This window comes from Lytechinus pictus, chromosome 16 (genome assembly GCF_037042905.1).
Source record: "Lytechinus pictus isolate F3 Inbred chromosome 16, Lp3.0, whole genome shotgun sequence".
Taxonomy (NCBI): domain Eukaryota; kingdom Metazoa; phylum Echinodermata; class Echinoidea; order Temnopleuroida; family Toxopneustidae; genus Lytechinus; species Lytechinus pictus.
Window position 1 is genome coordinate 11,269,823 of NC_087260.1, and position 12,517 is coordinate 11,282,339.

A 12,517-nucleotide genomic window follows, 5' to 3' on the forward strand; every position below is an offset into this window, starting at 1 on the left:
TTAGCAATGTAGTACGCACATGCAATTATCATATAAGAAACATGTGGCGAATAAGACGTTTTATAGATCAGAAGACATGTCATCATGCTGTTCAAGCTCTGATAATTTCTAGACTCGATTACTGTAATGGTCTGTTTTCTCTCTTGTCTGCCAAAGATGTAAAGTACCTACAAGGTGTCCAAAATCAGGCAGCCAGACTTATTTTTAAGTTAGGACGGCGAGCACAAACTTCTTCTTATTTAAGACAATTACACTGGCTGCCTATTGCTCGTAGAATTGATTTCAAACTTTGTCTATATGTCCATAAATTTTTCACCAATCAAACTCCATCTTATTTCAACAACAATCTATCAGTCTACACACCCAGACGCACACTCCGATCATCAGATGACAAGACCCAATTATTAAAACCAAGATTCCTCTTCACACTCGTCGGCAAACGCTTTGGAATAGCAGCACCCAATATTTGAAATAACATACCAAAAAGCATTCGTGAAATTGCCAATACCCCTACGTTTAAGAAGCACCTGAAGTCATATTTCTTTAATGCATGATTTACTTTGTTTGTATGGTTTATGATTATGTTGTATTATTATTGTATTCATCATTTAAGTTCCCCCTCATCTCATCATTGCATCAATTGTTGCATAAAATTTCAAATTTACACCATGTCACAATCTCTTCTTCTTTTTTTCATTTGCAGGTGTCACTATTTAACAGAAATTCATATAACACTGTTGCATTTTATTAAATTACTAGAAATAGGGAATGACTTGCATTCAGTCAAATCAAATCATAATCTAATGAAACCACATGATAAATATAAAAGCTCATTAGAATTGACAGGTGGCAGCAGTGGGATATAAACCAATGCCATCAAAATGACTAGTGTCAGCAGTGGGATATAAAACAATGTAATCAAAATGACTGGTAGCAGCAGTGGGATATGAATCAGTGCCATCAAAATGACTGGTGGCAGCAGTAGGATGTAAACCAATGTCATCAAAATGACTGATGACAGCATTGGGATATGAACCCCTGCCATCAAAATGACTGGTGGCAGCTGCGGGATATGAACCAATGCCATCAAAATGACTGATGGCAGCAGGGGATATAAACCAATGTCATCAAAATGACTGGTGGCAGCAGAGAGACATGAACCCATGCCATCAAAATGACTGGTGGCAGCAGTAGGATATGAATCAATGCCATAAAAAAAAATGACTGGTGGCAGCAGTGGGATATGATCCAATGCCATCAAATTGACTGGTGGCAGCAGTGGGATATGATCCAATGCCATAAAAAAATGACTGGTGGCAGCAGTGGGATATGATCCAATGCCATAAAAAAATGACTGGTGGCAGCAGTGGGATATGAACCCATACCATCAAAATGACGGTTGGCAGCAGTGGGATATGAACCAACGTCATCAAAATTACTGGTGGCAGAGAGAAGATATGAAACAATGCCATCAAAATGACTGGTGGCAGCAGTGGGATATTGACCAATGCCATCAAAATTACTGATGGCAGTAATGGGATATTAACCAATGTCATCAAAATGACTGGTGGTAGCAGTGGGATATGAACCAATGCCATCAAAATGACTGGTGGCAGCAGTGGGATGTGAAACAATGCCATCAAAATAACTGATGGCCGCAGCGGGATAAAAAAATCCATAAGAATCCAAGGTATAAAATTTACAAAACTACTGAGCTACTAAGTCATGAAATATATTCTATTCTAACATATTGCTCCTGGCAGCTTTCCCATATATATATATATATATATATATTTATATACAAATCCACAAAACAAATACTCAAATTAAAAGAACTTACTTATTCTTGGTATCTGTGAGTTGTTTGATGACTTGACAATAAACCTCATCCTTCAGAGGCTCGGCCTTCAATGCTGGCTCAAAGATCCTGTCCGTTAGATCATTGCCATGTCGGGTAACCCTCTTGCCTGGAAAATCTCCCATATATCTCAAAATAGGTGCACAGAAGTCAAGGATATATTATGCTACTGAAAAAAATGCAATTACGATACCTAAATGCGGAGAGTATTTATGTTTCAGTGAAAAACTAGAATAGGATATATTTAACGGCTAATTGCTGTAAGTTAAATAATGATTTATTTCATATACCAACAACTAGATATGACATGTTAGGTCTTACCGTTATATAGAGTACATAGAATTGTGAGACTTGAACTCTAGATAAAATCTCACAGGAACAGGGGAGCATTTCATAAACATTTGTTATACAACAAGTTGTCAGATCTGACAACTTTCCTAGATTTTGATTGAGAGGCACTGTTATCAAGGAAACTGTCGGATAAATCAGGACTTGTTAGATAGAATGCTGACAAGTCCTTACATGAAATGCTCCCCAGGGATACCAGTCAGTTTTACAATTGGGCCTGAAAAGAAGCTGGATCATGGCAAAGACCCATAATTACTGTACAATATAAAAATGAAAGGCTTGCAGTTGTGATTGCCTGAAATCACACAAAAAGCCTGGAGACTAGCATCTCTGCAAGAGCTCTTTCTGCAGTTACTGAATATAGTTTATAGGTAAAGGATATCTTCAAATATTCTGCAGGCCTCCATGGAAAGTTCAGAGTTCTGAAGAAGTTTCTTGAGGAGAGGTTGTCTCATGGGCTCCTTAGCATGGTTCCATATGGTCTCTTTGGTGCGCCGCATGGCCTTTCCTATGGTGCGCTTGGGAGGTGGTCTGAAAAGACGATCCAATGACAGCAATAGTTTTCTTGTTTCCATATTTGCTACCCTTGTTGTATCTTGGTAGATCTCTCATTGTCTATTTATCTTTAATTGTCTTTTACTTAAAGATTATGACACAGTCTGCGATTGGAACATTCTTCTTTATCTTCCGTCTCTAACTCTTTCCTTTAATTTTTTGTCTCTTAATTTCAAAGTCGGAATCTATTTTTTTCCATTTTTCATTGATACAACTCAAATATCCACATAACTGATTTTGTGTGTGATACTTCGCATAAAATCCTTTTTATTATCATTTTCCATCTTTGTTCAAGAGATGTTTTAGCTCTCTTCAAATTCTAAAATTCAATTTAATCAAAGTGCTAAATTATGAGGCCACATTGCACAATATGTGACATCTTAAATGTCTGGTTGGGACAACTTCCTCAGAATGAGAAATGGGCAGTCGGTAAATAGCAGAAACAATAGAAAACTACCTGAAGTGATCGATGGAGAATTCTTCCAGCGTATGTTGTTTGTTTGGTATATCCTGATTCATGGCAATATCGGCTGGTCCAATCGTACGGTCATGATCTGTGGGGTGCTTTGTGAACAAAGCCTGTAATGATAACAATTACAGAAGAGAGAGAAATTTAAAACAATTCTCAAAATGAAGGGAAAGATCATATCAACAAATATGTTGATATTGCCTAAATCGTAAACCTAGCCCCTTTTATTGTAAATTACATAATATTTAGCACAATCATCATCATTATCATCATGATTTCATTGTCCTCATTCCAATCATTACTATTACCATCATTACCACTTCAACCACGAACACCAATATCATTTAAAACACTACCACTACTACCACTAGCATAGCACCAATCACTTGCCATTTCGTAGCAGTTCGGTCATTTATCTCTTTGACAGCCGTTTTGTTGTTAATTGGTCTTTTGAAAAGCAACTAGAAAACAGGGAACTTTGTTCATTTTGCACTTGCATTGTTCACTGTGACTACAACATCAAGTTCCACCATTACAACTACTACCATCATTAATAAACATGACCCTCTGATTACAAGGTGAGAGTCACAAAAGCTAAACCACAACGCTTCCATGCTTCAATTACAATTAATCTTCTGTTGACTTACCACGACCTCGTTGGGTGGTTTTGTCTTAGTTGGGAGAACATAGACGCATTCAGCCGGGAAGTCTCCTTTCTGTCCAGTGCTGTCGTTCTGACCGTAGCACCAGCCTTGGTTCATCCCCTGGTCACCGTTCTCCTGCTCAAGGATTATCAGATCTCCACGCTTGAAGTTCAGGTATGATGACCCTTGACCTGATCAGGATGACAGTCAGAAACAGGATATTATTAACAAGTGGAATGCCTCTGGCAGTCTCACCTGCATCATGCGATTCAATTTAGCAGCAGTGCTGACTTTTAAAACTACTATAAAATAATTATTCACAAAATATTATTCATATGATACAATACTACGTTCATTGATATTTGACCTTGATCATGTGACCTAAAACTTGTCAGTGATACTTGATTACCCCTATATCCACATTTTATACGCTATATCTATTGACTTTGAAAGTTATGACCGCAATCTAGTAATTACCTCTAAAATGGCCAAAGTTCAATGACCATAAATGACCTTTGACTTTCGTCATGTGACCTGAAACTCGCATGAGATGCTCAGTGATACTTGATGACTCTTATGTCCAAGTTTTATGAACTAGACCAATATACTTACAGAGTTATGATGGTAATTCAACAAATACCCCCATTATGGCCAAAGTTCACTGACCTCTGGCGTTGGTCATGTGACCTGAAATTCGCACAGGATGTTCAGTGATACTTGATTACTATTATGTCCAAGTTTCATGAATCAGATCCATAAACTTTCAAAGTTATGATCATGGTAATTCAACAGATACCCCCAACATGGCCAAAGTTCATTGACCCTAAATGACCTTTGACCTTGGTCATGTGACGTAAAACTCAAGCAGGATGTTCAGTAATACTTGATTAACCTTATGTCTAAGGTTCATGAACTAGGTCCATATATTTTCTAAGTTATGATGACATTTTAAAAACTTAACCTTAGGTTAAGATTTGGTGTTGATTCTCCCAACATGGTCTAAGTTCATTGACCCTAAATGACCTTTGACCTTGGTCATGTGGCCTGAAACTAAGGCAGGATGTTAAGTAATACTTGATTAACCTTATGGCCAATTTTCATGAACTAGGTCCATATACTTTCTAAGTTATGCTGTCATTTCAAAAACTTAACCTTCGGTTAAGATTTGGTGTTGACGCCGCCATCGGAAAAGCGGCACCTATAGTCTCACTCTGAGACAAAAATGCTTTGAAAAGAACATAGTTTTACAAGCTAGCCATTTTTTTTCAAATGGAGGGAGGGGGTGGGTGTAAGTCTATTACAGTGTAGCAAGCATACCATCCTTGACAATTCCTTTAATTGTCAAGAATAGTAATGTGCAATCCCAAAATACAGGCTTCTGATTGGTTGGAAATGAAGTGGCGTTTGATTTGTACGGTTTCACTGATTTGAAAATCTTTCTGCATCGGGTTCCTGAATGAGGAAAGAAGTTTTTGACCGCAGTCCTATATCACAAGTTTTTGGAGCATCACATGTATGTACAATCAATCTTTCCAAATCAGCTGTATGATCAGTCCTTATATTAGGAAAGAAACTTTCTGTTAGGGACCCATTCCACAAATCTGATCAACTGATCATGTGATTGATTTTTAGGATTGATTGTACACAGTGGTCCATTGCAATCAATCATGAAAATTTATTCTATGACCAATTAATAAGCTTTGTGTAACATGGCCTAGGCTGACATGAACAGGGCCCAGTCTTACAAAGAGTTGCGATTGATCCAATTAACCCCAACTATGGAAAGCCAAAAACTCCAACTTCAAAAATGCATGTCTGTTAAAAAAAATTTCTAGAAATGATGAATACTCATACATTCATTGTTTTCCCAACAATTCAGTGTGCTTTCACTTTGTTTAAAAATGACTTGGTGCCACTTTCGTGTTGGAAAAATCATGACAAAGATGGATTTCCATATGGTTGAGGTTAATCAGGGCTCCGTAACACAAAGATTAGCGATCAATCGCTAAATGAACTGACCAATCACTATCAATGTTACATGTGCATTTGGTTTCAAATACTGACCAGGAACCAATCAGTGCGATTCTTTCATATTTGCAATTCATCCCAAACCTTTGTGTTACGGAGCCCAGATCCATCACAATTCTTTGTAAGACGGAACCCAGGTGTGACTCACTGTGCTGTGGACAGTCCTCGAGCGCTACCACGTATCTGGATCTCTTCTTGAGTCCATCCAGGAAGTAGACGATGAGATCCCTGATGTCTTCGGCGTTGGAGGACGTGAAGGTGAACTCTTCCCCCTTGACGGTCAGCAGGGTGAAACTCTGACCATGGAGCTTACCCGTCCTGGTAGGGACAAAGAAATATACTGGATTGTGAACTACTGTCCTACTTTGACAAAAGGAAGGAACAAAAGTGTAATTGCCTATTCAAGAGCAAAATGTGGTCATGATTTACATGAACACTTACAGCTGGGTGAAGCTCGACCACGAAGCTTACCCCGTCCTGGGAGCTGTAACACAAAGGTTTGCGATGGATTGGTTCCCGGCCAGTATTTTAAACAGAGTGCGCATGAAACGATGATCTTGATTGGTCATTGGTATTTAGCGATTGATTGCAAACCTTTGAGTTACGGAGCCCTGGTGGGAACGAAAAAACATTACTAGATGATGGAGGTAATCTGTAGCATGGTGGCCCAGTGCATTAATCTTCAGACTTTTAAACAGACTTTTAAACAGAGGGTTCAAATCTCAGCCACACTTTATTTCCTTCAAACTGAAATTTAAACACATTTATGCTGCACTTGGCCCAGGTGAGGTAAACGGTTACCCGGTAAGATCAATTCCTTGAATGTACTGAGTGATACTGATTAAGTGGTAGCTCGAGCGATAGCTGGGGTAATAATATTTGCGCTTTGTATCCTCTGGCAAAAAAAAAAACACAATACAAATCCAGCTATAATTCCCACGTTTTCTAATTTGTATCATTATCAATTATAAGTTGCAATTTATTTCATAAAACAAGGTCCAGAGAGGAGAGAAGATGGTTACCTGCTGCTTGAAACCTGGGTGATCTCTGGGAAGGAGAGCTCCAGGAGCACCTGCTCTAGGTCATCCACCACATACACTCCTGTCCAGTTCACAGCAATGATCACCTCGTTCTTAGGGAGGCTTGGACCGGAGAACTTGAAGGCCTCGTAGAATCGCGAGAAAAGAAGTGGCCACCGGAGCTGGGCGTATCGCACAACGTCCTCCTTGACTCGTACCGGGTTCTCACGATCCTTGACGTAGTAGCTCTAGAAGAGAAATATTTCAAAGATACGTATAGATGAAAATGACATGAACAACAGGAAGAGTAAGATTCAAACTCCATTGTATGATATGGAGTAAGTGTATCTATTCATGGAGGGGAAAACTTGCAGTTGCGTGGCAAATGCCAAGAAAAGAGGGAAACATTTCAAAGTATTCAAAGAACTATACCTGAAAACTACATGTAAGTGAAAACACTTAAATTCCATAATATGTAGGTATATAGTAAAAGTTTGTCTGTTAATAGAGGGTAGGTAGTTCATGGTAGTGTGGCAAATGCAATTGCAAAACGGAAATATTTCAAAGCATTCAGAGAACCATAGATGAAAACCAGATGAAAATCTGGAAGAAAAATTCCAATTCCATAATATATATGTATAAGCATATCTGTCCATGAAGGAGAAAAGTGGCAGTAGTTTGGTTAATGCCAAAGCAAAGACAACTGCAATTACCTACATCTTTCTTTCATTAAACTAATGGAGTAGAGAGCGAATGACATGTGGTTGATAATACATGTTCTATAGACATAACGAGTCCATGTAAGCCATTTTACCCAAGTGTTCAGAGTTTTGTTTTCCTAGAATATCCTTACAAAGAATTGACCACCTTCAAAGTAATGGCAGTAGACTTTCCAACATTTGTGTCTATAAAATGCAATTATTGTTTTCAAAACTAGGGGAAAATACATTTCAAACGGATTGTGTAGTAAAATGGTCAATTGTCATATTGACACTCCTTCAAATCAAATTCATAATAATTGTGAGATCTGTTTTAATAGGTTACAGGTGAAGGGTTAAGTTCAAAGAACTTTTTCCTAGATCACTTCCGAGGTCAAAATTCACTTACACTAGTGTGTTGTCTACTGATCATCTGTGCCCATCTCTCAGCCGTTCTTGCTCCTGTCATAGCGTTATCAGGAATGTAGGATGGGACGAGCTTTAGAAGACGATCGTAGGACATATCACTCTTGTATTCCACATAGTATTGCTGAGCAGCAATGGCTGCTAAATCTTCATCCTACGGTAGGGAGGGAGCAAACAATGAGCATCAATGACTGAAGTAATTAGCGAGAATAAAAAACAGTAATTATCAGCATGATATAAAAATATATAAGATCAACTTTATAAGAGCACGAAAGAAAAAAACTTGATAACATTAGTAATAGTATTGGCCATGTCACTTGTCACCAACCTACAAGTAATTGCAATTACTATTATCAACATCATCACCATTATCATCATCATCGTGGTCATCGTCATCACCACCACCATCATCATGTTCACCATCATCATCGTCATCATCATATTTATCATCGTCATCACCACCACCACCACCATCATCATCCTCATCATCTTCATCATCATCATCATCATCATCATCATCATCTTCATCATCATCATCATCATCATCATCATCATCATCATCATCACCATCATCATCATCATGAGACCTGCCAACCTCTGGGAATGGAAAATTGTATTCTGTGATAAAAAAAAAGTGTATTTCATAATAAAATGCGTGGCGCACTCGCTCAAGCTGCATGCAAGCTAAAATGCGCACTGCTCTTGCAGATGAAAAACAAAAACATTGAAACATGTGTATATCTCACCCTGGTTTTAACAAAATGATTGAAAAAAAAAAAAGTTACCTGAAATTACTTTTATCTAATAACCATATTTGTCTAAGTTTTATGAAATAGAGATAGAGACATATAGCGATCATTTTTTTTCAATAATTGACAATTTTGTAAAAAAATATATAACAAAAAAAATCTACTGCCGTAATTTGGTTGCAAAAACGTACTAAATACGCCAAAAACATACTGGTTGGCAGGTCTGCATCTTCATCATCATCATCATCACCATCATCACCATCATCATGATCACCATCATGATCACAATCATCATCACCATTGTCATTATTGTCACCATCATCATCACCATCATCATCCTCCTCGTCATCATCAACATCCCCATCTCCACCAATGCCTTCCACATTCACTCATACCTTATCACACCGGTATTCTCCAAATTTGACACCTCTGACGATCTGTTGGTAGATCAGGTTGGTTCCGACGGGGTCAGCAGTAGGGTCGTGCCACGGGGCGAAGATCTCCTTCCTGAAGAACAACCTCCAGGGAGCGTTCCTCTCCTGCGCTCCTTTCTCTTTGGCGTACTGTTCGCACTGTGAGATGGCATCCATGACATGGTCTCCACCGCTTCCTAAGGATGACACCTGAAAGTGGTATCGAAAGAAACGATTCACAAGAGACACTAGATGAATATCAGGTGGGTGTTTCGTAAAGCTGTTCATAAGTTAAGAGCGACTGGTGATCCTTTCTTACGCGCTAAACCATCGCCTATGGTGTATACCATTTACCAAAAAAAAAGGATCACCAGTCGTTCTTATCTTAAGAACAACTTTATGAAACACCCACCTGGAATGTAGTCAAGGCCCGTACTTCCGAGTTACAAGGCCGCAGGAGAAAGCCTTCTACCACAAACTTTGTACACGTGAAAAGGACAAGGCCGGCAAAATCTGGCCTCGAGACCAGTCTTGACTATATCCCTGATGAATATGAACACCACCCAAGGGAAGAAAAGAGGAGTGGTCTTCTACCACTGACCACTTTCCATTTTGGATAGTTCCTAATGTAGAACATATCGGCATGTTTTCCTTCAGCAAGAAATTCATCATCACTGCACTGCACTTGATCCAGGGGAAGTGATGGGTGCCTGATACGATTAAGTCCTTGAATACCCTAGTGCAGCTAATATAGTGGTAGCTCCAGCTAGTAAAGCTAAGGTAATAAATGTTGTGTATCCTCTATGAAAAGAGTGTTTTATATAAATCCAGCTATATCTATTATAATTTTCAAATGAATTGAATAGAGGCCTTATTAATATCTAGTTAGTACACTAGCCCTATTTTAACAGGGCATTTTCAGATAATATTTTTCAAAGGGGATCAGTATGACCCTCCCCCCATGTCTCCTGATATATGAAATATCATGTCTCAAACATGAAATGCCTGATTGCATAAATTGCACTCAGACAGCTGCAAGTTTTTCTGCCAAAAACAAAAACCTTTGAGTAATTTACTTCACAAATTATCCAAAATAGAGCATATACAGTGCTGCTAAGAAGTAAGTGAACCCCACCAGAAAATGCACATATTTAAAAGTGTTCAAATTCTGCCATCTTTTGGATATTTAATTGTGAAGTCAGGTGATATAATATTATATTCAATATAGTTTGTTTCTTTGGGCTCTCCAGACATGAAGGAGTGCATTTTCTGGTGGGGTTCACTAACTCTTCAGCACCACTGTATATTGCTACAAAGAACAATGTAAAGCATAGTACCTTCTCAAAGAGGGCAATGTAGAGTGAGAAACCAAACTGGTCTTTGAGACCGATCTTCTGGGCTAGGAGCTGACACAGCTCCCTGGCAGTGGTAGCAGAATCAGCGAGAAGGGTACGGGTCGTTCCATCCATGAAGGTAATGGGCAGCATCAGAGGGTTCTTGGTCTTGGTAGCCTGGAGAAGAATATGATGGATGGTTGATTATTAGTGAGTATATAGGCATTAATTGCACAATGGAGAGATAAAACGAGAACAAGTCTTGTAAAGGGTTGCGACTGAGTTACAGACAGTTGCAGAGCGTTGCAATAGATTTAAATGAAAGTCAAATTGTGATTGACATAAAATTCCTCTCTCTTAATTTCACCGATTAGATCAATCACAATCATAAATTGGATGAGAGACCATCACAACTTATTGTAAGATAGGCCCCTGGATACACTTTTCAGCAAGTCTCTGTGACAATTTGGCGGCTCTGCCTATATGCAGATGACATTTAGTGTCAAAAGAAACATTTACAAAAATTTCCAGAAAAAGTTTGCAGAAAATCAACATTTTCTGGCAAATCTAACATGAACTTAGGTAGTTTGCAATGATTTTTACCAAAGATGCTTCTTATAGCAGCTAAAAATGGCAAAATATCAAATTACATTGAAATATCTCACATGAACTCGTACGATTGCAAAGATTCCATCTTAAACATGTATCGCATATGGACAACAACAGTTTGCAACATTGGACTTATGCCATACCTGAAGTTCCAGCCAGCTTGGCGGTTGACTCCTCGTTCCATTGGCTAGTGTTCTCCTTAGTCTCTCTTCACAGTAAGCTGCATAGCCAGGCGGACCTTCGGTCATGATGAAACACCTCAGATACTTCACAAACTATAGGAAATAAACAAAGAATAAGAAAAGCATAGTATAAGAAAACAAAATCATAAGACTCAGAGGGGTTGACTCAAATACAGATATCCTTATGCAAGTCAAACCATTATATGTTGCATACTCAGACGAACCCTATATCAGATTGAAACATTCGGGTACTTCACAAACTATAGGAGAAACAAAAAGGCATAAGAAAAGAAAAGCTGGGACAGATTGACTCAATACAGATAACATTATGTAAGTCAAACTGTTATATGTTGCATACTCGGAAGAACCCTATATCATATTGAAACATTCTGGTACTTCACAAATAATAGCATAAACAAAGCATAAGAAAAGAAAGTTTAACATTATTTAAGTCAAACCGTAATATCTTACATACTTATGGGGACAGTCTATCAAGATGGAAAACCCAAGGTACTTCACAAACAAGGTGGAAAGCAAATACATAAGAAAAGAAAAGCATAAGACTAGGAAAGAAAAAAAAAAGCATAAGACCAAGATAGGTTGACTCAAATACAAATATCACTACGCTAGTCTAACTGGTATATCTTGCATACTGGGGTGGGCAATCTTCTATCTGGATAAACTGTCTTAGGCTCTTTACATACAATGGAAAAACAACAAAGCAATAAAGAAAAGAAAAGCATAAGACAAGGACAGGTTGAATCTATACAGATGAGCATATACAAGTCAAACTGGTATGCCACAGAGTCAAGGGGGGGGGGAACTGTTAGGATGAATGAATGAAATCTGAATCTGTATCTGTATCTCAATCTATCTAAATCTAATCTAATCTAATCTAATCATATCTGTAGTGATGTACCCCGAGTCCAAGATCCAATTATATTACACAATAAGGAAAAGAAAATAAATTCTTCTTGAAAATATATAAATCAATAATGAGAAATGGAATAATCAAGGGCCTTACTTACCCTGTCGGTAGGTGCAAAGCATCCGACGCATAGAGAGAGGAGGATCCAACCTCGAGGTAGACTGGTCTGAGAAGGATTGTTAGTCAGCTGTTTACAGATCATACAATAGATCTCATCCCTGTAATCAAAAATACAAACAAGATGGTTAACCCACTGC

At 38.3% G+C, this 12,517-nt stretch overlaps 1 protein-coding gene across 2 annotated transcripts in view; it reads right to left on the reverse strand.

Moving 5' to 3' along the window:
• The window catches only part of LOC129278832 (myosin-VIIa-like), a 76,017-nt gene that overhangs the window by 24,484 nt on the left and 39,016 nt on the right, over positions 1-12,517 (reverse strand). For both annotated transcript variants that reach the window (XM_064111533.1, XM_064111534.1), the window contains exons 26-36: positions 12,361-12,478; positions 11,294-11,425; positions 10,545-10,718; positions 9,190-9,417; positions 8,029-8,199; positions 6,925-7,169; positions 6,051-6,220; positions 3,878-4,065; positions 3,219-3,340; positions 2,589-2,737; positions 1,841-1,997 (exon numbers count right to left, since the gene is read on the reverse strand). In XM_064111533.1, coding sequence (XP_063967603.1) covers positions 1,841-1,997; positions 2,589-2,737; positions 3,219-3,340; positions 3,878-4,065; positions 6,051-6,220; positions 6,925-7,169; positions 8,029-8,199; positions 9,190-9,417; positions 10,545-10,718; positions 11,294-11,425; positions 12,361-12,478 — 1,854 coding nt within the window. The remainder of the gene's footprint in view (positions 1-1,840; positions 1,998-2,588; positions 2,738-3,218; positions 3,341-3,877; positions 4,066-6,050; positions 6,221-6,924; positions 7,170-8,028; positions 8,200-9,189; positions 9,418-10,544; positions 10,719-11,293; positions 11,426-12,360; positions 12,479-12,517) is intronic.